Source organism: Typopeltis vanoorti, chromosome 2 (genome assembly GCF_054136105.1).
Source record: "Typopeltis vanoorti isolate ZY-2024b chromosome 2, IOZ_Tvanoo_1.0, whole genome shotgun sequence".
NCBI classification, from domain to species: domain Eukaryota; kingdom Metazoa; phylum Arthropoda; class Arachnida; order Uropygi; family Thelyphonidae; genus Typopeltis; species Typopeltis vanoorti.
In genome coordinates this window covers 140,046,263-140,072,654 of record NC_143550.1, presented here as the reverse complement: position 1 = coordinate 140,072,654, position 26,392 = coordinate 140,046,263, and the positions used below count along the sequence as shown (strand labels likewise).

The 26,392-nt window shown below is 34.9% G+C and overlaps 1 protein-coding gene across 2 annotated transcripts in view; it reads left to right on the top strand.

Annotated features, from left to right (window-relative positions):
* LOC150109471 (disco-interacting protein 2-like) overlaps positions 1 to 26,392 on the top strand; it is a 456,967-nt gene that overhangs the window by 241,680 nt on the left and 188,895 nt on the right. For both annotated transcript variants that reach the window (XM_090408476.1, XM_090408468.1), the window contains exons 7-11: positions 4,522 to 4,577; positions 4,717 to 4,774; positions 13,911 to 13,984; positions 22,641 to 22,764; positions 22,903 to 22,994. In XM_090408476.1, the coding sequence (XP_090264602.1) occupies positions 4,522 to 4,577; positions 4,717 to 4,774; positions 13,911 to 13,984; positions 22,641 to 22,764; positions 22,903 to 22,994 (404 nt within the window). The remainder of the gene's footprint in view (positions 1 to 4,521; positions 4,578 to 4,716; positions 4,775 to 13,910; positions 13,985 to 22,640; positions 22,765 to 22,902; positions 22,995 to 26,392) is intronic.

Here is a 26,392-nt window from a genome sequence, read left to right as displayed (position 1 = left end):
CAATATTAGGAACAATTTACTTCTAGAATTAACACAATTCCTTACTGGAGGATTAATCTCTAAAGTCCTAAGATATATCAACAGGTCCGATTATTAGAAATTTAGCACTTTCATTCACAGTGGTCTAAGAATACAATACAAGGATATAGAAACTTAACATTACCGACCAGCTTAGACAGTCAAGAGATTCCTTTTATCTGATCTTATTTCAGGCTTTCTTCGAGTAGGTGCCTTGTCTTGAGATTGGTCGTCCTCTGTTTTGACTTTCCTGTGAATGCGGTCACGATTCACTTAAACCCCTTTTGCTCGGTACTTTTCTAATGGAGCGGTACGGCTGGAGCTTCGCGGACTTTGGTGTTCGCTGGTCATCTCGTTGCATTGAAGAAAATTCTCGGATGTAACTGCTATTAGACCATATCGTCAATGCTGACCATTTTCGCCCTCTCTATGACCCACACTCGAACCCTAACTTCAAAAAAAAAAAAAAAAAAATAGAGAGAGAGAGAGAGCAAGCTCTGCTCGCACTGCCACTTCCTTTTATACTCCTTGCATCTGCTCTCCCTATTACGTCATCGCTTGCAGACGTCACTTAAGCCTTTTCTGCACACAGCACCTTCTCCATTCGATGGCATCCTGCACGTGTCCTAACTTCGCACGCCGACCACCTGGGGTTATGTTTACAATTCGATTACATTTATTTATACTTTGCTCTGACTTTCGTAATACAATGCAATCTAAACAATGTTTTGTTTCCTACCCACTGTTTATAGGACCATTTATAAATAATACATAGTAAAATACCAAAATTATTATTAGCATATTTACAATTACTATTCTTGCCTATTTATAAGCATTTTTTCTTTGAAATTTTGCAACTCAGTTAAATCCTGAATGAAATGTTTAAGAATAAATTAAGCCCTTCATTCCAGATTTAACAATGGTAAATTAAATATGGAAATAAACAACAGGATAAATAAACAAAGCTGGTATAGCAGGAAGTCAATTGAATAAATTCATATGGAATAAGAGAGAAATTAGTCGGAACACTAAATTAGCTGTATACAAAACTGTTCAAACGACGACCTAAAATAAAAGAAAAGTGTTCGAACCAGTTTTAACTTATGCATCTGAGAACTGGGGTCAGAAGTAAAACACTTGACCAAAGATTCGAGACCACAGATATGAGAGTCCTGAGAAAGATTAGAGGCATGAACAGATGGCATCAATGGCAATATCATATTAAAAACGAGGATATTAGGAAAGAACTTGATATTGTCAGCATCCAGGAATGCGTTAGCAGAGCTAATCTCAGGTGGTATGGTCCCTTAAACAGAATGGGCGAGGAAAGATTAGCAAAACAAGTGTTCTCTGTCAGGTTGGCAGGAAAAAGACCCGGAGGAAGACCAAGATATAGGTGGATTTATACAGTAAAATGTGCCTTAGACGATAGAAATATAAGATCTGATAATGTTGGAGTCTTGACAAGTAACAGACTGATTTGGAGGAAAATTGTAGATAGGAAGTTAGTAATGATGTACATTTTTCATGTAGTACTATCATATCCTGTACGCCCCTTGAGGGTACATGGCAGGAATTTGATGATGATGGTAAATTAAATATGGAAATAGACAACAGAATCAACAAAGCTGGTATGGTAGGAATTGAATAAATTCATATGGAATAAGAGAGAAATTAGTCGGAACACTAAATTAACTGTATACAAGACAGTGTTCAAACCACGATCTAAAAGAAAGAAAAGTGTTCAAACCAGTTTTAACTTATGGATCTGAGAGCTGGGTCAGAAGTAAAACACTTGACCAAAGACACCACAGATATGAGAGTCCTGAGAAAGATTAGAGGTGTGAACAGATGGCATCAATGGCAATATCATATTAAAAATGAGGATATTAGGAAAGAACTTGATATTGTGAGCATCCAGGAATGTGTTAGCAGAGCTAATCTCAGGTGGTATGGTCACTTAAACAGAATTAGCAAAACAAGTGTTCTCTTCCAGGTTGGCAGGAAAACGATCCAGAGGAAGACCAAGATATAGGTGGATTGATATGGTACAAAGTGCCTTAGACGATAGAAATATAAGATCTGATAATGTTGGAGTCTTGACAAGTAACAGACTGATTTGGAGGAAAATTGTAGATAGGAAGTTAGTAATGACGTAAATTTTTCATGTAATACTGTCATATCCTGTACACACCTTGAGGGTACATGGCAGGAATTTGGTGATGATGTAAATACAGTATTCTAAAAAGTTATCAGGTTCATCAGAGCTTGAGAACTAATTTTAGCGATGCTGTTTCTCATCTTCATTATCTGTGTCTTTGATGCAATAACTGTAATAACTGCTTTTATCTTTTTTTTGGATAGGTATTTATTTTTGCCATAATGAGGTTGATTTAAAAAAAAAAATATGGATTTTAAATGGTACATTTTGAAAGTCAAACACATGTTGTTTGTCATCATGGAATTTCAGAATGTTAATTATATGCTATAGTAATGTGTGTGTGTGTGTGTTTCTTTGTTAATCCTACATACTCCAGCTTTTATTTGGTGTCAGTTTTAACTTTAGTATATCAAAAAAAAAAAAAAAGCCTAGACAAAAACAGAAGGTCAATTTGTAGAAAGATGTATATTGGTTATCTTTTGCCCCTATGCATGCTATGTGGCTTTAAGTGTTGTAAATTTAATTAGAAAAATAAATATGAGGATGGCTTTTAATTAAAAAAATTGAAAATTTTTTCTCTTACTTACTAAATTTTTTAGATCTTCTGCTGTTACAAATTTATAACCCTCCCTTTTTCCAACATTATTATATAGTTTATACTATGGGGAAAAAAAAGTAGTGAGATACATGGTTAGAAATTAGGTCCTCTGATTAAGCAAGAGATTGATTATGAAGAATGATGTAGATGAACTGGCTGTGACTACATATGGGGGTATATGCACTCTAGTTCCTATACAATAGAGGTATGATAACATTATGAGGAAGAGTCGTTAAGACTTATTTTTCTTGTCTGTGATATCATTAGTTATTGAACAAAATTGTTACAAGAATAATCTAAAAGTTTACAGAATTTTGGCAGTTATATTTTAACACTTCATAAAATTATAATTAAATCTGATATTTAGTAGATTATATCTGTCTGGTGGCCAAGTGTTTTGTTTATCCACTGTCTGTTCAAATCTCACTGTGGGCATCACATATTTGTGATCATCTTTATTTGGTAGATAAAGTTCATTGCCTGATGTGAGATCATTGGCCTAAAAGGTTCAAGAGTTTGGTTTCCTCAGGAAGTTTTCATGGTTAACTAATGTTTAACTCATCCACATTACTAATACTAATGTATTATAAGTTTACAGCCTTTCCTGGATGAGATTTCACATAAAACAGTTGATCCCTCTTCAGTACAGCCCAGTCTTTGTTGAATAAGACATCCTCAACTTTGAAATACTGTTCATTCAATAAATGCTCATTATTAGAAGAATTGATAATACTAAATCTAATCTATATGTCAGGTGAAGGGGAATATCAAGTTTCTTGACCTTTTCTCTCTTCTGAACCCCCCCCCCCCCACACACACAGTCATTCGAACAATTGATAGGACCAAATTTTATCTACATGTCAGATGAAGGGAAAGTGACACATCCAGTTTCCTCTTTATAAGACCTTGATATGGCCACATTTGCATTGCTGTACTCAGGTCTGTCACCTGAGTTTTTTTGAGGATGAGGCAAGTAACCAAGATGGTGAGTGGTCTGTGGAATACTCCCTCTGAGAATAGACTGAGGGTTTACAGATTGCAGAAGTTGGTTGATAGGCAAAAAAGAGGGTATTTTTATGTGGCTCCCACCCACAAAAGTTTGTCTTTTTTTGGAAACCTATATAGTTCATTCGTACTGTGGATGCAGTACCTGCATATTTTTGATGACTTAAGGCAATGTCAAATGCATTGCCACTTTTACAGCATCTTGATATTTGCTTTGCAGATGCTTTTGGCTACAGTATGCATAAGTTCAAACTCATAAATGAAATATTTTTTTTTGAATCAGAGAAGAGTTTTTGAATGATGTTGGCCACTTATTTCAAACAAAGAGGAAAAAAAATCATTTAAGGATTAAACATAATTTATGCCATTTTGCTTACAAAAACAAGCGTTTTTAAGCTTTTTAGCTTAGGTGTATAGAAGATATATAATTGTTTATCTCAATACACTATTAAAATTAAAAATATAACGACATCAATTTTGCAGACTTTTCAGTTGCCTATATTTGTATTAATTTTTACTATTTAATTCTTAAAAAAATTTTGATAGAATATATAAGTATTTTATATAAATAGAAAAAATTTCTTTTCTTGGGAAAGGTGTAAGTTTTTAAGAAAAATGAAGTAATTTGTTTATTTTGATGGAAGAAATGCATACCAATTCTGTTTATCATAATTAAATTTAACAATTGTTACTTCTGTGTAAAAACCTGAGTTGTTTAAATTTTTATATCATTTTGCAGGTACAGGAAAATGGAAAGTATCTGCAAAAATTCAGCAGTTGCTCAATACATTAAAAGTAAGATTTAATTATTAAATGAAAACTTTGTGTAATTATAGCATATCACTAGTCAATGTGATTATTTTTAGTATGTTAAATGTATAGTATATTACTTGTACAAGAAAAAACTTAACTCATTGCAGATTTTCATTTACAGAGACCAAAGAGAAGGCCTCTACCTGAATTTTATGTTGATGATGAAACAGAGCTAGAAAGTAAGAATCTTTTGTTCTTTGAAATTCTTTTTATTATAGTATTCCATTAGATTGTACTCTTGTCTGTTGTTATAAAACAATAGTTATTAATTACATAGCAAGTCATTGTAAAAAGGAACAACATTGTTATTAACATTGCAAAAAATAACTTCAAACCGGTTCCTTTTAATTTGCTCACTATAATCTGGATAGAATTTGATAATCCTGCAGCCTTTTAAAATTATTCCAAAACTTTCAGTTTACATATGTTTTAGAAATTATTAGTGTTCCAGAATTTATTTACTTTTATACTTTTGTCTTTTATTTACCTGTGGACTTCCTTGCATTCAAAGCAGGAGCTGCGGCTTTGTCATAACTAAAAGCCAAAACTCCTACTTATTAATTTACTAAAAATAAGTTAATAAATTTTGGTAAATTAATTTACTACTAATTAATTTACCAAAATTTGTGTTCTTAATGCATGAGAAACATTGTAAAATAAGATGGCTGTACATACATACATACACACATACATACATATATATTTTATGTGTGAATCCTGCCCATGAATGGTTATTACTGATGGATTAGACATTCATACTGAGGGTGGGATATAGGTTAAATAATCCAGAAATCCTATTCTTGAGACCAATCATGATATACTTTTTCAACTTCATTTAGAAAAGATTTCAATATGGCAGCAACTTGGTCACAGCATTCCATAATTTAGAGATGAAGTAAATTGCTTCAGTGCATTCACTTTACAGGACAAACACATCATTGTTGGGTGATTTGATCATATGTGATTTTGTACAGTGCAGTGTGTGTTTGATGTATTTGTCATTAAAATTAAAGGATTTATGGAAGGAGAGTGAAACTGCTGAATGAGTGTATATTAAGTGTTTTGACAGTGAGTACCAGATTTGCTTTGTTCTTGCTATATTAGATGGCAAGAGCAAAGCAAGTATTAGTAGAATAGACAGTATTGACAGTAGAATGAAAATGTTAATGTTGGAATTAATATTGAGAATGAAATAGACCTAAATAAGGAAATAGTATGATTGCATGTTATCCTTCACAGGACAGTTCACAAAATCAAAAAGTTGCATAGCAGCAAGAGATTGGCAGGGCTGAAATGAGAAAGAAGCAGGTGATCTGAGGTAAAAATCGAGATCATGTGAACAAACCAGAAAAATAATTTAAGGAGACATTTATGTTTGAAGACTATGATCAGAGGAGTACTTAATGAAAGTAAAACAAAATCATATTTCCTTGGTGCAAAAGTTAATGATATTAGTCATGCTATCTAGATGCAAAAAGGTAAGGCAAATGTCTAATTGTCTTGGTTGGCACTAATGATCTGAGAGTTGAAAAGTATTCCATGATGGTGGATGTGAAGGAGTTGTTGAACAAAGCAAAAAATAACAGCGTGAAGGTGAAGATCTTAAGTCTCCTTCCATGCTATGATAGAGGCAAATTGAGGAGGAGGACATTGATAGCAAATAAATCAATATGCAAGAAAGAATGATTGATTGAAGGTTTATGGACCTGTGGTCTGAGTTTGACAAAAAGAAGGATTTCTATAATGCTGATGAACTGCACTTAAATGGTTTTGGTGTTAGGTGTCTAGAGAAAGCTTTGTTCATGGAGCATGCTGAAGTACAAATTCCAGAAAACTTTAACAATTAGGATGGATGCAAGTGAATGTGTGTGTGTGAAGGCACCCATGAGGTAAGTAAGTGTTGGAATGACCAACAATTGTGGAATCTAGTCTCTTAAGCAAAAATTTTGAATAAGGTAATTCAGGAAGTAAAGGTGGTTGGAAGCCTAAAAGGATACTGCAATTTCTATATACTAATGCCAGAAGTATCAGGAACAAGAGGGAGGAGTTTTTGGCATAGGTGTGTCCTCGCCAAAAGTTATATGCATTAGTGAGACTTAGCTAACAGCAGATAATGTTAGTTACAGGGATAGAATGCGAAGGGTTTAGTATTTTCAGGGAAGGTAGGATAGGAGGAGAGTTACTGCTGATAGCAGATGAATTATAGCCAAAAAAATAAGAGATAGGTGGGAGAGTTTTGTTCATTTGAAGCAGTCTGGTGGGAGATCAAGGCAGATAAAGGCAAAATATATGGTTGGTTGCTGTTATAGGCTAAGGGGTTTGTAGGGTTGATCTGGGAAACATGCATCAGCAAATTAGTACAATGAGTGCAAGTGAAGTGATTATTGTGGGGAACTTCAACTATGAGATATAGACTAGAAGGAAGAGAGAGAGAGAGAGATCACATAACAGGAAGGAAATGGAATTTATACACCTACTGAGAGATAATTATTTGAAGCAGCATGTGATGGAGAGGACTCAGGGTGCAAGAGTATTGGACCTGGTCATAGGTTCAGAAGAGTTATTCGTAACTAAAGTGGCTACATTGCCTCTGATTGGGGGAAAGTGACCACACAGTCTTGACTTGGGAAATTGTAAAACATGAGGAATATTCTCAAGAAGGGATATATGTGGAACTACAAGTCAGGTGATTATGATAAGCTTAAGAGGAAGCTTGAATCTGTGCCATGGCATATAACACTGCAGGGTAACAATGTTAGTAGTGCATGGGAGATAGTTAAGGGGCATCTAGAGGAAGCAATATTAAATTGTATACCTCAGGTAAGGAAGGTTAATCAGGTAGAAGTGAGATGGATGAGTAATATCACTAAGCATGAGCTGCAGAAAAAAGAAAATGCTGTTTAGGGTATATATATAAGGAGAGAGATGACTAGCAACTATGAACAGTACACAGGTCAGGCAAGAAAGGTGACTATTATGGTATGGATGACAAAATCAGATTATGAGAAGAAACTAACCAAACAAGTCAAAGAAAGTTGCAAAGAGTTCTTTATGTGGCAAGTAAGAGGAGGAATGAGATAAAATAGTTACTGAGTGATCACTTTGTAAGGGCATATCATCGAAGTGAGGTTAATTCTGTGACATATGTAACAGAGACTTATGTGGGAGCTGAGGTGAATGAGTTGAAAGTTCTTAGGATATTGCAGAATCTCAGTGGTAAATACAGCTGATGAAGATCAGCTCATGTTTTGCAGGAATGTGCAACAGAACTGGCAATGCCTCTGTAATAATATATGATATTTTTATATTCTTTAATTATTTCATGTCTGTTGAACTGCACCTTTTATAAAAATATTGATTTTTATATTTATTCTTTATTTGTCTTTATCTCAACTCACTTATAAAACTTAACAGTCGTAACTCCGAGATGTTGTAATCTCATTGCTTGAAATAGACTATTACCTTTAATCCTTTCAGTCTATCAATTTCTTTCCCTCCCTTTCAAAGTCATAACTATGCTACTTCATGTGTATTTATTTTAGAATTTAGGAATTGCCTCTGCCAGGAGCCAATTCCTTTGTCTAAATGGCTGGCTTTTTCTTGCACTGATCTCTGGAAATTTATTTGTATTTACGACTGTGCCATCAGAGGTCATGTAGAGGAATTGTATATTTTTCCTATATATGGAGAAAAAAAAACGCCCAGCACAACATGGAATTATCTCTAAAAATTATCTCCAAGTCAAGCAACGTTAAAATCTACTATTTGTCAGTCGTGGCTACTTTTACTCTTAAGGTCACACAGATTCTATCTTTTTATGAGAAGTGCATTGGTCAGGCAGAATCAGGCAAGTTATTTGACAAACAAAACAATTTATTCATGCTAAATTAAAGTAAAAAAAAAAAAAGAAGTAACACTATACATACTAAATTAATCCAACTCAAATTCAACTAAAATGACATAGGAAGAATATAAAATTCGCATGTCTGGTTCTCCAGTTAGTTAATTAAACAATTCTCTCTTAAGCTTAATGACTAATGCAATAAATACGCTCACATATAATTCAGACACGGGAGCAGACTTGTACACACTTTACATTAATTTAACTCAGACTATAATTATTATTAGGCTTAACTAAAACTTTCACATACTATTCCTTTTTCAATACATAACAATATCTAATTCCTTATAACTGCAAAATACTTCACAATAAATTTTACAATAACAGGCTTTCCATCTTTACTACTGTTCTTTATGCTAACGAACAAATCAGCAATCCTTGCCATAAATTTCACATCTAGGAAAGTCCTAAACAAATACCGTATTATGCTGGGCATTTTTTTTTTTTTTGCATGTATAGGAAACATACATGCAAATATACTCTACGTGACCTCTGATGGCACAGTCATAAAAATTTTTAGAGATCAGTGCAAGAAAAAGCCAGCCATTTAGACAAAGGAATTGGCTCCTGTAAGAGGCAATTCCTAAATTCTAAAATACGTACACATGAAGTAGCATAGTCACGACCTTGAGAGGGGGGGGGGAAGAAATTGATAGACTGAAAGGATTAAAGGTAATAGTCTATTTCAAGCAACGAGATTACAACAACTCAGAGTTATGACTGTTAGTTTTATAAGTTAAGTGAGTCGAGATAAATAAAGACAAATAAAAAACAAATATAAAAATCAATATTTTTACAAAGGTGCAGTTCAACAGACACAGAATAATTAAAGAATATAAAAATATAATAAATTATTACAATTTCTGCTCTCCCGACCTTGGAACTCTTGCAGATTTAATCGCCCGGATTTTCTTGAAAGGGTCTTCTCAGCCACCTGGCAGTCGCTGAGTCAAGTCGGGCAACCCTGTATTTCACTGACCTTCGCAAGTTGCGATCGCCTCGGGTCTTACGTGTTAATCCCGTCTGAGTTAATTCTATGTCCGTACAATTCTTTTTATTACAATTTATTCTAATTTTTTATTTTTTTTTTTTCAGATTTATTACAGCAAAATTGAGTTAAGTATTAATCAAATTACAAATATATTAAATTGATTTAATTTTCCAAGTAAAATCGGTATAGAAGAAATTTTATTCGAAATTCCCTCTATACAAGATTTTACACCTATGACTAGGCTCTTTAAGCCTCAGCTCTGGTAGAGTTCCAAGGGAGTGGAAAGAAGTCAAAATAATTTCCTTGCATAAGGGAGGTTCAAAGACTGCAGAAGCAAATTATGGACTAATTAGTATTTGAAGAGTTTCATTTGTCAGAAAGAGAATTCATGAATGGGTGCATAAGAACATGATAGAGGTCAGCATGACTTCATGATGGGTCAGTCATACCTTAGTAACAGCTGAGTTGGATAAAGGAAATGGCTACACGATGATTCTGCTGTCACATTTTGCAAAGGCATTTGACAGAATACCATGTGGAACTCTGTTACACAAATTAGAACAAATAGGGATGGATATGATGCTGGTTATGTCATCATCATCATCATCATCAAATTCCTGCCATGTACCCTCAAGGGGTGTACAGGATATGACAGTACTACATGAAAAATTTACATCATTACTAACTTCCTATCTACAATTTTCCTCCAAATCAGTCTGTTACTTGTCAAGACTCTAACATTATCAGATCTTATATTTCTATCGTCTAACACACTTTGTACCGTATCAATCCACCTATATCTTGGTCTTCCTCTGGGTCGTTTTCCTGCCAACCTGGCAGAGAACACTTGTTTTGCTAATCTTTCCTCTCCCATTCTATTTAAGTGACCATACCACCTGAGATTAGCTCTGCTAATGCATTCCTGGATGCTGACAATGTCAAGTTCTTTCCTAATATCCTCATTTTTAATATGATATTGCCATTGATGCCATCTGTTCACGCCTCTAATCTTTCTCAGGACTCTCATATCTGCGGTCTCTAGTCTTGCCCAAGTCCTCCCATGACTTTTGTTTAGCTAGTTTTACACACTGTTTAGCTTTCTTACATTTGTCTCTGTTTAGCTTTCTTACATTTGTCTCTGTATTCTGTAAGAGTAAAAGCTGACTTATTTGCCAGGAACTTTTGATATGCTTTCTTCTTTTCCTTCACTGCCTCTTTAACTTCCTGTGTCCACCAGGGAGTTCTGATTTTTTTATCCTTGCACACAACCTCACCACATGCCTCTCTGGCAGAATCAATCAATGTTTTCTTCAGAGTTTGCCTCTGAATCTCCAAGGTTTGATTCCTGTTCTCAAACTCTTTCATTTTCTTTTCCATAATCTTTCTGTATTTTAGTCTGCAGTTCACATCTGAGAGCTGCTCAACTTTTATTCGCTTTAAAACTTTCTTACATGTTATTCTTTTCAATATGAAATTCAATTTTATCCTGCTCAAGACTAAATAGTGATCGCTTCCAATTTCAAATCCTCTGTACACTCTGGTGTCCTGCACCAGGGAGAAAACATCACTATCAACAATAACATAGTCAATGAGACTTTTCTTATTCCTAGCCTCTTCTCTCCATGTGAATTTGTGCACATTTTTATGTTGGAACATGTTGGAAAATAAAAAATGATGGTACAACATGCTGGTTATGTGGATGAGAGAATGGCTGCTGGCCAGATATCAAAAAGTAATATGTGGAGGAGCTGAATCCAGAGAAATCAGGTGACTAGTGCCATGGTGCAAGGTTCTGTGATAGGACCATTACTATTTAATTTGTACATAAATAATATAGGAAATATTCAGGTGTTTGCTGATAATGCAAAATTAATCAAGACAATGTGGAAAGCTTGCAGGATGATTTAAATGAGCTGTCAGTTTGGACAAAAGATAATGGGTGTCAATTTAATGTGGAGAAATGTAAAGTTATACATTTTGGGCTAAATCAATTACAAGCTGTTTACCATATTGATGGAACTGTACTCTAGGAAGTAGACGAAGCTAGGGTTTAGGATTAGTGGTAGACAGAGAGTTGAAGTTTAGAGGGCATATTGCTTAAGTGTCCAAGGTACTTCATAGGATTACTTAGTTATTGAAGAACACAATTACATGCAGAGATACAGAAGTTATCATTTCTTTTTATAAGGCCTTGATACATCCTTATGTGGATTACTGTGCTCAGTGTTGCCTGCATTTCTTAGGAATGAGAAAGTGAAAGAGAAGATTCAGAGGCAAGTGACCAAGTTTTGTGAGTGGTCTGTGGAATTCCTGCTATGATGACAGATTGAATGTTTGTGGGTTGCAAATGTTGGTTGATAGGTGGAAAAGAGAGGTTATGATAGAAGCATTTAAATTAATTAAATGGTTTTATAGGATTGATGCAGCTGAAAATTTTTAGCACTTAACTAGAGGGGGGGGGCAGAACAAGAGGACATCCTTGGAAGTTGAATAAAAGTGTGATTAGTAGGGTGTGAAGACCAGATTTTTCACATGGAGAGTTGCAAATGAGTGGAATGGGTTTAAGGAGAGAGATGATAGATTGTGTTGATTGTTTGGGTCTACCACAATGAGTCTTCAGACTCCATGGAGGTGCCCATACAATAATAATATTTAATTATCTTACGTTAGCTACTCAGGTGGCTCTTTTTAGATTGTCTGTCATTGTTTAGTTGCTGGTCTATGATCCAGTACTAACAATACCTGTGATACTTTGGTGAAAATTCTACAGTAATAAAGTTTTTTATGAGTTTTCCTCCTTTTTGGAATTGCTTTGATTATGCCAAATCACCACATTTCATTATTGAAACAAATAGATTTGCTCTCCCTCTATGGTTGGTAATTTTTTTTGCAAAGAATCTTTCTACCTGACTAATTTGGAGAGTAAATCCCTACTGCTTGTGCTGATGATCTTTTGACTAACCTGACTAACCTAGATGAAGTTTTTTTGATAGCAATTTGTAATAATTTAAGCTTATAATGTAGTATCATAGTATTCTGTAATATTGAGAAGATACATATCAGGAAGTTGATAATGGTGGTGGTGATGATATTTTTCACTATTTTCTGTATGAAGTACCTTATCATATATGGGCAGTGTTTTGTCTCAGTTTTACACTCGTGTAATTCATTCTAGAAATAGAAATGAAATTTCTATCTCTTTTCATTTTAGAGATAGAAATTTTTTCATAATAGCATAGATTTAGTTAAAATGTTCAAAATGCCTTCCATGAGCAACATCTCTCATCAATGATGTACAAACTGAAAGGCAAAATTTTTTCTTCTTATTCTTCCTGTTGTATTATCATCCACATTTCCTCTTGCTTGCATTTTGTGACCATAGACACGATTTTTCAAGTATCCCTACAAGAAAATCCAAAGTGGTGAGATCTGGAGATTTTGGAGTGTATTCAAATGCACTCCAAAATCACTCAGGAAATTAATTGTTGAAATAAATTCCTCGCTCTTGAATGATAATGTGGGGTTGCACCATCTTTTATAAACACCAGCTTATCTCTGAATACATTTCTGATATTTGGTACAGCATAATTTTCAACATTTCGTGTTAATTTTCACCATTAATAGTACCATTGAATCAATAAGGTCCAGTTATTGATCCAAGATCTTTCATGTTGCAGATTGGTTGGAGACATGTTGTTCATGTATTCATGCTCATAGTGGGCATTTTGAATATGTAAACTAAATTTATATTATTATGAAAAAAAAATTGTCTATCTTTTAGCTTTAAAAATGTGATAAAGAAAATTACAATTTTGTATGTTCATAAAATATAAATTTTTAAAGTGTGCATACATAATTTTGACACATCCTGTATACTAATGAGGTCATGTAATTTTCTGCAACATTTCTTAATTTAGTGTAGCACCCACCTAAATACAGAAATTTTGTTTATTATTACATATGTCCAAGTAATCTATCATCCACACCATGCTTTCATTGAGTTCATATAAAAATTTCTCTTGTCATAATTAGGATTGAATTTATTGTCTTCCCATCAAAGAGTGTAATGTCTGATCATTCTTCCAGCTGCGTTATGGTGGCATGTCTCTTAATTATTGATTATTTACATGTTTTGAAATCAATATTCTTCCCTCTACATAGCAGCTTTTGTCTGAATAGAAAGCACGTTACAGTTTGTGGATTGTGTCCATTTGATGTGTAAATGGAAGGTATAAGATAGTTTCTCATGTCCTGCACCTCAAACATCAATATAAGATAAAACATTCCCATTCAGCTCGAACTTGTATGTTAATATTTAAACGGGTATGATTCTTTTTAGTCTCCCATCTTCACTTGACACCTAAATCCATGAAGTGGATTTAGATATGAACCACCAGTAATTTTTTCATATTTTGGATTACAGCTAAACAGCCAGATCCAAATTCTCCAAGACCTGAGGGAAATACAATGACACCACTTTATGGGGAACAGTTAGTGGTAAGTTTTTTCTTATGTTTCTTATTTTATATTTGAAGTGAAAAGTAATTTTATAATGCCAGTTAATCACAAATTCATGTGTAATTTAACATTTAATATCTGAACACCACTATAACGAACTTGCTCATTATAAATTACCAAAAAAGTCTGCAACTAAACCCTGATATCATCAATGCTGTGCTAAAGGATCATTGTAAGAAACTATTCTTTTGGTGCCCTGGAGTACTATGAGTTTACTGTACACATCATACAGTTACAACTTTTTTTTTTCTTTTGCTGGAAATGAAAATAAATGATACTTGAAAAAAATCTTATAGAAGCTATTCTGGCTTCATCTGGAAAAGCTATATTATCTGGTAAAAGTTGTATATTATACTAATATACAACTAATATACTAATATATTATACAATATTAGCTGTATACAAGACAGTGTTCAAACCAATTTTAACTTATTTATCTGAGAACTAGGTTAAAAATAATCATCATCATCAAATTCCTGCCATGTACCCTCAAGGAGTGTACAGGATATGACAGTACTACATGAAAAATTTACATCATTACTAACTTCCTATCTACAATTTTCCTCCAAATCAGTCTGTTACTTGTCAAGACTCCAACATTATCAGATCTTATATTTCTATCGTCTAACACACTTTGTACCGTATCAATCCACCTATATCTTGGTCTTCCTCTGGGTCGTTTTCCTGCCAACCTGGCAGAGAACACTTGTTTTGCTAATCTTTCCTCTCCCATTCTATTTAAGTGACCATACCACCTGAGATTAGCTCTGCTAATGCATTCCTGGATGCTGACAATGTCAAGTTCTTTCCTAATATCCTCATTTTTAATATGATGAATACTATGGCTATGAATATGAATACTATGAATATGAATACTATGGCTACTCCTTCTTTTCCTTGATTGCCATTGCCTGAATATAACATTTTGTATTTATTGCTCAGAAAGATCTCACCAGTTTTGGTCTTTTTTGTTTCAGTCACCCCTATTATGTCAATCTGGTACTTATCTAATTCCTCAGCTAGCTCCATTTCTTTGCCATTCAGGCTTCTTACGTTGATAGTACCGATCTTTAACTCTGGTGATGTTGAGTTGGGGTTTGTTTTCAGATTTGTTCCAGTAGCTGACTTTTCGCTGTTCGCCCTGGTTCCCTAGCGAAAACAACGGGGGCATTGTTTAACCGGGCGACGCCCCAGCTGGCATGAAAGTTTGTCATGTTGTACCATCATTTTTTATTTTGGTTTAACCAATAAGAATACAATTTGGTCGGCTAAATCCCAAATTGCCAGCCCATCCTCGTTCATTCAGTATCAAAGTAGATACCCAACAGAGTGCACCACGAGAAGGTGAGGATTGGACATTAGGTCAGAAGCCCTTGTCGGTTCTCCGCATTCCTTGAAAGGCTATGTGGAGGTCTCCTCTCAGTTATACAGCTTTGACCCTTAAGCACCCTGGTTAAAAATAAAGCACTTGATAATAGACTGGAGACATCTGATATAAGAATTCTGAGAAAGATTAGTGGAGTGAACAGATGGCATCGATGGCAATATCACATTAAAATGAGGATATTAGAAAAAACTTGTCATTGTTAGCATTCAAGAATGTGTTAATAGAGCTAATATTAGGTAGTAATGGTCACTTAAACAGAATGGGAGAGGAAAGATTAGCGAAGTAGGTGTTTGATTCCAAGAAGATTGCAGGAAAAAGACCCAGAGGAAGACCAAGATGTAGATGTATTGATACAGTAAAAAGCACGATCTGATAATATTGGAATCTTGACAGATAACAGATTAATTTGGAGGAAAATTGTTGACTGTAAGTTAGTAATGGTGTAACATTTTCATGCAGTACTGTTATATTTATCCTGTATATTCCATGATGGTACATATCAGGAATTTGATGATAATGATATTTTATTATCATCCAGTTGTTATCCAATAATAATCCATTGTTATTATCCAGTACACATGCATGCACGCACGCACACTCTTATGTTGTTCCTGTCTATTATTTTATCATCATCATCATCAAATTCCTGCCATGTACCCTCAAGGGGTGTACAGGATATGACAGTACTACATGAAAAAACTACATCATTACTAACTTCCTATCTACAATTTTCCTCCAAATCAGTCTGTTACTTGTCAAGACTCCAACATTATCAGATCTTATATTTCTATCGTCTAAGGCACTTTGTACTGTATCAATCCACCTATATCTTTGTCTTCCTCTGGGTCGTTTTCCTGCCAACCTTGCAGAGAACACTTGTTTTGCTAATCTTTCCTCTCCCATTCTATTTAAGTGACCATACCATCTGAGATTAGCTCTGCTAACGCATTCCTGGATGCTGACAATGTCAAGTTCTTTCCTAATATCCTCATTTTTAATATGATATTGCCATTGATGCCATCTGTTCACGCCTCTAATCTTTCTCAGGACTCTCATATCTGCGGTCTCTAGTCTTTGGTCAAGTGTTTTACTTCTGACCCAGCTCTCAGATCCATAAGTTAAAATTGGTTTGAACACAGTCTTGTATACAGCTAATTTAGTGTTCCGACTAATTTCTTTCTTATTCCATATGAATTTATTCAATTGACTTCCCACCATACCAGCTTTGCTGATTCTGTTGTCTATTTCTATATTTAGTTTACCATCTTCAGTAAAAATTGTGCCTAAGTAGCTGAAATGTTTTACTTGTTCCACAGGTTCTCCATTCACAACACAGTTGACATTTTCAATGATTCTGCCTATTTTCATTGTCTTTGTCTTTTTATTGCTGACCTTCATAACATATCTATTACAACAGCTATTCAATTTAGTCAGAGAATCTTGCAGACTTGTAGCGGATTTATTTAGAAGTATAACATCATCCGCATAAAGCAAAGAGCTGACATTAACATCTCCAATTTTGATATCAGGTTTAATACCACATTCCTTCATAATGTGATACATATAGATAATGAATAACAGAGGGGATAATGTACATCCTTGTCTCACACCAGATTTAACATTAAACCATCTTCCTGTACTTCCTTCAATTCTAACTGCTGACTCACAACTCAAATAAAGACTAAGTATTGCTTGATATAATGCCCCATTGACACCATATAACTGCAGCGTATTGAATAGCTTCTCTCTTGGCACCTTGTCATATGCCTTTTCCAAATCGACAAAACTTAAATACAGATCTTTGTTATATTCCCATGCTTTCTCGACTATTTGTCGTAAAGTGAAGATCTGATCCTGACAGCCTCTATTTGGCCTGAATCCAGCTTGTTCTTCACCAAGCTTTTCTTCCACAATTCTTCTCAATCGTTTCTCAAGTATACTTGCATAGATCTTGCCAGGAACACTCAGTAGGGAAATACCTCTGTAATTCTCACATTCAGTTTTATTTCCCTTTTTATATATGGGTACTATGAGAGCTCTACTCCAATCATCGGGAATTCGTCCCTCTGTCCAGGCTTTCTGAACTATGCAGTGCAGCCACTGTAAGACTCTTATACCACCATACTTCAGCATTTCTGGTCGAATATCATCTACTCCTGCTGCCTTTCCACATTTCAAGCCTTTGATGGCTTTTTCTACTTCAAGTATGGATATGTATTCCTGACTGCATGCCTGGTCAGTGTTTTTTATCGCTGTGCTGTCATCACTGCTTGTTTCATTTAGCAGTTTTTCAAAGTAATTACTCCATACTTCAAGGATATCTTTTTCTCCTGTTTTCATTTCACCTTTATCATCTCTAATTCCTTTTACAGCACTCTTTCCTCCGTTCCTAAGCTTCTTCAACAACCTCCAGAATATTTTGCCACCTTCTTGATATTTATTTTCTATATTCTTGCCAAAGTCCTCCCATGACTTTTGTTTAGCTAGTTTTACACACTGTTTAGCTTTCTTACATTTGTCTCTGTATTCTGTAAGAGTAAAAGCTGACTTATTTGCCAGGAACTTTTGATATGCTTTCTTCTTTTCCTTCACTGCCTCTTTAACTTCCTGTGTCCACCAGGGAGTTCTGATTTTTTTATCTTTGCACACAACCTCACCACATGCCTCTCTGGAAGAATCAATCAATGTTTCCTTCAGAGTTTGCCACTGAATCTCCAAGGTTTGATTCCTGTTCTCAAACTCTTTCATTTTCTTTTCAATAATATTTCTGTATTTTAGTCTACAGTTTACATCTGAGAGCTGCTCAACTTTTATTCACTTTAAAACTTTCTTACATGTTATTCTTTTCAATATGAAATTCAATTTTATCCTGCTCAAGACTAAATAGTGATCACTTCCAATTTCAAATCCTCTGTACACTCTGGTGTCCTGCACCAGGGAGAAAACATCACTATCAACAATAACATAGTCAATGAGACTTTTCTTATTCCTAGCCTCTTCTCTCCATGTGAATTTGTGCACATTTTTATGTTGGAACATGGTGTTAGTAATAACCAGTCCATGTCCTGAGCAGAAATCCAACAGATATTTGCCATTATTATTAGCTTTGCTCTTTTCTCCAAATTTTCCCAAAATATTTTTGTGTCTCACAATCATTTCCTACTCTACTATTTAGATCCCCAACAAGGACCAACTTTTCCTTTTTCATTGTGTCAGTTGCTTTTTCTAAAGCCTCAAAAAATTCCTCCACTTCTACCTTAATAGAGCCTTCTGTGGGACCATAGGCACAAATAAGTCTCATTGTCCAGTTCCCCATTCTCATATTTGCCCACATTACTCTACTTGAGACTGACTGCCATTCAAGAAGATTAGCCTCGTATTTTGTGTTGAATACTATGGCTACTCCTTCTTTTCCTTGATTGTTATTGCCTGAATATAACATTTTGTATTTATTGCTCGGAAAGATCTCACCAGTTTTGGTCTTTTTTGTTTCAGTCACCCCTATTATGTCGATCTGGTACTTATCTAATTCCTCAGCTAGCTCCATTTCTTTGCCATTCAGGCTTCTTACGTTGATAGTACCGATCTTTAACTCTGGTGATGTTGAGTTGGGGTTTGTTTTCAGATTTGTTCCAGTAGCTGACTTTTCGCTGTTCGCCCTGGTTCCCTGGCGAAAACAACGGGGGCCTTGTTTAACCGGGCGACGCCCCAGCCGGCATGACATTTTGTCATGTTGTACTATCATTTTTTATTTTGGTTTAACCAATAAGAATACAATTTGGTCGGCTAAATCCCAAATTGCCAGCCCATCCTTGTTCGTTCAGTATCAAAGTAGATACCCAACAGGGTGCACCACGAGAAGGTGAGGATTGGACATTAGGTCAGAAGCCCTGGTCGGTTCTCCGCATTCCTTTAAAGGCTATGTGGAGGTCTCCTCTCAGTTATACAGCTTTGACCCTTAAGCACCCCCTATTATTTTATTAATGTTTCTATTAATTTCATATAGTGAATACCATCAAATTCTTTATGCATTTCTAAGTTTCTTTTTAGTATCATTTTGATATTGAAGATACTTTCTCAATCTCTCTCATTACTCCAACATTGATTTATGAGAAACATAAATTTGCTTTATCAAAAACAGCTCATTTGCTGTTTTTAAATTTTATTCTTTCCAATATAATTCATTATAGTAATCTTATTAATGGCTTATTGGTCTATAATTTTTACATTCAACTGCCCTAGCTGTTTTCAGGGTGTCTATAAAGATAGAATTCCTGAGTTCACTAGGAACATATTCACCTTCATATATATTGTTAAAGTTTCCTAACTCTTTTATTCCATTTTCTTCTTGGACCTTTAGTATTTCTGTATAAATGTCATCTTGACCTGGTGCCTTTCCCATCTTCATTTGCTCTATAGCTTAATATATTTTTTTTTTGTATTAGAGGACCAACTTCAAGACTGTTAAACACTTGTATTATTTCTCTCTCTCTCTCTCTCTCTCTCTACAGAGATGTAGAGATAGAGAGAGAAATCTGAAGTGCATTCAGACGAATTAACTTCATCTGTTTCAATAACATTTTGGAATCATTGCTCTATCAAAAAGTTCTGTGGATCATCATTTTCTTGTTCATCATTATTTTTTTACATACCTCTCAAGTTTATTGTTTTACTTCTAGGACCTCTATTTCCTTGCACTTATAAAGCCATGTTTCTTGCCCTCTCTGCATGCTTTCCTTATGATGTTGTTTGAAGAATTATATTCTGGTTTATTTTAAGTTTGGTTTCATTTGCTGAATAGGTTTAAAATATTTTCACTCATCCATGTTTTTTTTTTCTATCTTGAGTCTTCTTGGGAATAGTCATAGGCAGCATCTTCAACAGTCTCTTTTTCCTTTGAAACTTTTCCATTCTTTTTTTATCTTCAGTTTGTTGACAGTTTCCATTACATAACTCTGGTATGTTCAAAATCAATTTTGCTCTCAATATGAGGATGAGTCTCAATAAATCACAGTATGGTGGCTGCTCTTCTAATCATGACACCCTAGACCAGTATTAAGTTTGTGTGCAAACAATTTGGTGCTCGCACATTACACCTGAATATTGTGGTGTAGGAAGCAGCAGCCACATAGTCTCAACAGCTGCCTTGATGCTTCTATTCTAGTGGCTTCATCACCAAAGCAATCACACCGTAAAGTAGGAAAGCAACTCCGGCTAGAACTGCCTTTCAACGCATGAAGCACAAGTGGTATCATTGCGGTGGTTAGATGGGATTCTGACTTAGAGGCATTCAGTCCCCATCCCACATCAAGAACCTAAAGGCACTCGGTTTTGGATGCACGTGAAGCATTGCATGGCTATACATCTAGTCAACTATGTCCTCTTTAATATGGTTAGCTATAAAAGGCAATGATGGAGTTCAGTATCTTGCTAACACCAGGTCAGGGTTGCCATGGATTTGGCCAGTTACACTTGCATCTCTTTCTGTTCCTTTATTAGTTTGCCAAGCACATGATCATTGTTCCCATCTTAAACTAGCTTATTCTAATTTACATACTACCTTACATCTAACTTAATGAATCTTATTTCTAGCTGCTATATCCCCACCTAAACTGTGTGGGAATATTATTTACACACACACACACGCATAGTTTTTGTTGCATACTTGTTTTTAAATGAGTCATTCTTTAGGCATCTGAAATGCAAATGAGTTTTTTTTTTATTTGTATTCTTAGTGTCTTTTAGTCTTACTGTTAATTTTGAAACAACTGAAATGTGGTCTCAGTCTCTATCTGCCCCTGGGTATGGTTTTGTTTCTGCTATACTACTTTGAAATCTTTTTTTTTTAATTTATATCATTATATAATCAATCTGGGCTTTCCCAGATATATAGTATTCTTTTTGGTTGTTTAAAGAATATATTAGCTATTATAAGATCATTTTGGTTACTAAAATCAATTAACTTTACCTCTGTCATTCATATTACCAAGTCCAAAATTATGGACTTGGTAATATGATTGTGGATCCAACAAGTTATAATTTTTTTCAATAATTTGTTACAGTATGAAAATTTGTTAGAGTGGTGTTTGTCATAGTGAGAATCAACTGTTTCTACTTGTTCATCATGTCATAACATTCTACAATTTCACACATAATGTAGAGCTTCCGAGTTATACTTGTATGGATGAACATGACTATGAAAACAGTCTTGATCAGCATAAATACTGTAGAATTAATATCGCTTTGGGGCCCATTTCCACTTGCAGCAGATAACTGAATTTCTGTTCCTAGAAATCTCATAAATAAAGGACCTGGAAACATGCAGTGATATCATTTAATGTTTAGCCAAAGAAAAGTTTCACAGGATTTAAACCACAAAGTTTGGAAATCTCTAACCCTGAGCTGTGATTGTTAGTTTTTCTCCATTAGTATATATCGTCATATCCCCACATAACCTCGAGGGTACAGAGGTATGACATACATCAATTTACAGGCCGAAGTTAACCCTGTGAGAATGGCCAGTCCTCAGCAGAGTGCCAGTAGCATCAAACGATTGAACCCCTTCCAAGTACTAACCACGCTCAGACTTGCTTAACTTTTTGCGTGCACCATTAGTAGTGGAGACTCTACCAATTGACCAGCCTTTGCTGTATACATTAGTATACATATATATATCAATCGCCTTCATTGCAGTCCACAGTTAATAAAATTCGAGATTTGGTAATTGAAATTCTCAACAGTTATAAATAAGAATTCTTGAAATTCTTATTTATAACTGTTGGGAAAGGCTTTCGTTTGCTGTTCATAAAATTTAAAGCTTATGAATAGTAAATGAAAATTAATGGATATAATGTTTCCCAAAGTAACAAATTTTTACAATGTGATCTTACTCCAGTAAGACCACATTTGTACTGAAAATGCTGAATGAGGGAATACAATTCTAGGTACTCAACTAAATGTAACTTTAGAATCGAAGTAAATTTTCATGTTTTGTCTCACTCAGAGTAGATATCCTGGTTCTTTCTTGATGCATTTTTATATATAAGGTACAATATTAAGCAAAATAAAGCATTTTATTCCACAAAGGTTATTGTTGTCCTCTTACATATGGTAATTACATTCAGAGTATAGTTTTTACACTTCTTAAATAGGAAATTTGCAAATTCATAAGGCACTTAATTTTATATTAAAAGGTTATTGTGATTGTCAATCATTCTAACATTTTATTTTTATCTGATTTGCCTTTAGATACCCTCTGGTCTCCCAAGAACATTAGAAGCAGCTGTCCAAAGGTATGGTTCTGGAACTTTCAAAGCACCTGCTGCTACAGTCTTAGATACCAATGGAAAGATTAGTAATCCTCTTACATATGGTAATTGCATTCAGAGCATAGTTTTTACACTTCTTAAATAGGAAATTTGCAAATTCATGAGGCACTTCATTTTATATTAAAAATGGTCGAAAGCTAATTCTGTGCAAGTTTTTAAAAATATTTATTTTATTTTGCTAGGAAAACTGCTCAGCCGGAGTCATAAAATTGCATACAATCTGCTCAATAAAATAGGCCAAAAGGGTGAGAATAACCTCAAGCCTGGCGATAGAGTAAGTACATATATGTTTGTATAAAGCATTAAATATACATATGTATACACAAGAAGTTAAAGAAGTATTTCTGGAACAGAAGAAAGCACACCAAAGGTTCCTAGCAAATAAATCAGCAGATACACTAAAAGAATACAAAATAAAATGTAAGTGAGCTAAGCTATGTTCTTACTGAAGTATACTTCAGTAAGAATATAGGAAATAAATATCAGAAATGTGGCAAAATGTTCTGAAGACTATTGAAAAAAAACTTAGAAATGCAGGAAAAACTGTAAAAGGAATCAAGGATGATAAAGATGGCTTAACTGAAGATAAATGAAAATATTAGAAGGAATACAAATAGCAGTACACATCAATACATGAGGTAGAAAAAGCCATGAAAAACTTGAAATGTAGAAAAAGGCTACCGGAGTAGATGATATTCAACCAGAAATGATCAAATATGGAGATATAAACTTTTGTGGTGGCTACACTGCATAATTCAGCAGACCTATTCAGAAGATGAAATTCCAGATAATTGGAGTAGAGCTCTCTCATAGTTTCCATTGATAAAAAGGGAAATAAAATTTAATGTGAGAATTGCAGAAGAATTTCTCTGCTAAGTGTTCTAGGTAAGATTTAGGCAAGCATACTTCCAAAGATGCTAAGAAAAAGTGCAGAAGAGAAAGTTTGAGAAGAACAAGCTGAGTTCAGTTGAAATAGAGGTTGTTAATATCAGATTTTTGCTTTACAACAAATAGTTGAGAAATTATGGGAATATGACAGGGATCTGTACTTGAGTTTTGTAGATCTGGAAAAGGCATGTGACAAGGTGCCCACAGAAAAGCTTTTCAAAACACCACAGTTATGTGGGGTAAATGGAACATGATACAAAGCAGTACAATACTCTGTATTTAAGTTGTTAGTTGGCAGTTAGAATTGAAGAATATATGGAAATATGGTTTGTAAAATCCAGTGTAAGACAAGGATGCACACTATCCCCACTGTTATTCATCATCAGTGTGGATTGCATCATGAAAGAAAGTTGAATTAAACCTGATATTAGAATCTGAGATATCAAATTTAGTTCCTTGCTTTACAAAAAATTCTTCACTATTTAGGCACAGTTTTTTTTTCCAAGTGAAGATGGAAATTGAATATGGAAATAGGCAGGAAAATAAGCAAAGCTGGTGTGGAGTGGGAGCCAGTTGAATAAATTTATATGGAATAGGAGAAAGTAGCCAAAAAACTAAACTAGCAGTGTACAAGATATTAAAACCAGTTTTAAGTTAGAAATCTGAGAGTTGGTTACCACACAGATAGGAGAGTTGTGAGAAAAATTTGAGAAGTTAATAATATATGGCATCAGTGGCAGATTGTGTTTAAATTGAATACATTAGGAAAGAACTTGACATTGTTAGCATTGAAGAATGTGGGATAATCTAACATGGTATGGTCACTTGAACATAATGGGAGAGGAAAGGTTAGCCAAACAAGCTGTTTAATTCTAAGATTGACAGGAAAAAGACCCACAGGAAGACCAAGTCTAGGTGAATTGATTGAATCAGGAGTGCTCTGGCAGATGGAAATATAATTGATTTCATTTAGAGAACTATTCTCTGTTCCACTTTAAAATTTCAGCCCACTCACCACAAGGAAAGTGCATATTCCTCTGCACTCAAAGGTATTGATGTCACCAAGCAATTACATCCTCTCATTCTCTGAAGGCTGATGCACATTGCTGTTTTATGTATCCGAAGCTGAGATCCCTCATCATCCGATAAAGCATCATTCTTGATTTTGTGGCAGATTGGGATGACTGTTGACTTCAACAACAGTCATCCCAAAGTGATCTTCGCATCGTGTGCTTTGCACTGGATCGTGGCCAAGTTCAAGTCCCCATTGTGCCTGCTTTTTGGGGTGTTGTCTTTAGCATGTTTGACCTGTTTTTATTGGCTTTCACGCTGAAGATGGTCCTCTCCGAAACACTGGTCAGCTTACTCACCATTGCTACTCTTTCTTCCTTGGTCTTGTCAGGATGTGAAACTCACAGTTTTGCTTAAACATACATCAAAATTTGATTTGACTGACTCAATGTTTTCCTATGAGAATTTCTAATAAAAAAAATTCTGGAGTCGCAATCAAAACATTTGTCTCATCTTCTGACATGTTGTTTGTTGTGATTTTGAAATCATGGCATGACCATGGAGCAGTGTGATTGATCAAAATAATCAGCAGTTTGTTTATTTATTTATGTTTTTTTTTAAGTAGTATAACTTTTTTAAACATTCTGTTTAATTTAAAAAAGACAAAACTCATTAGCCACTCTCCATACAAAAAATCGAGTGGACACCCTTACTAACCGCACTCTTACATTACTTCCATGGATGACCCCTATTTCTCTGACTGTTTGTCATATATTGAAAAATATCCTTTGCATCAATTTTATAAAACCCCTTTAATATCTTATAAGTTTTTATCATGTCCCCTCTTTTCTGCCTATCAACTTTATAACCCACGCACACTTCAACCTATCCTTATAGGGAGCATTCCATAGACACCTGCCACTGGCTTAGTTACTCTTCTCTTCCACCTCCTGATCCCCAAGGAACCCAAGTGACCAAATCTGTGCACAGATTTGGTCACATGGAAAATTTTGGATAACAAGCCATAGACTCAGCCCCTGCTCAAATCTTCTATCTGGCTAAGATATGTAGATGACGTGTGTTCTCTATTTGGCCTCATGACCCAGACACATTAGACTCCTTCCTTGGTCACCTCAACAGTCTACATCTAAAAATCCAGTTTACAATGGAAAAGGAAAATAACAATAGTTTTTAGTAACACGGCTTCCTAATGGTAACCTTTCCTTCACTGTATATAGAAAACCTACTCACACAGATACATTCACAAATCCTCTCACCACCACCTTCCTCCCAACAACATGGCATTATTAAAACTCTAATCAAGATAGCTCGCAATCTTTGTTCCAGCAGAACCACCCTTTCGATCAACTCAACCACATACACAACACCTTCCTTTCCAATGGCTGCAGTGATTACAGAATCAAAAAAATAATCAGTTCCTCCCATTCTCCATCCATCTTTTTAGAATTTCAGAAATGCCATCACTATACCCTTCAACCTTGGCACATCAGAAAAAATAGCCAGGTCCTTAAAAATGTACAACCTCCACACATCATTCAAGCTCCAGCATAAACTTGCTACCCTTATCCATTCTACCAAAGATCAGCTCCCTCCTCTCTCAGTGCTTGGAGTTTATAAAGTACCCTGTTCCTGCAAGCTGACATACTTTGGACAGACAGACAGATCAGCAACAATCTGCTTAGAAGAATGCAAATCATACATCTGTAATCATGACTATGGTCAATCTTGTCTTGCAGACCATGTTTTGGATAC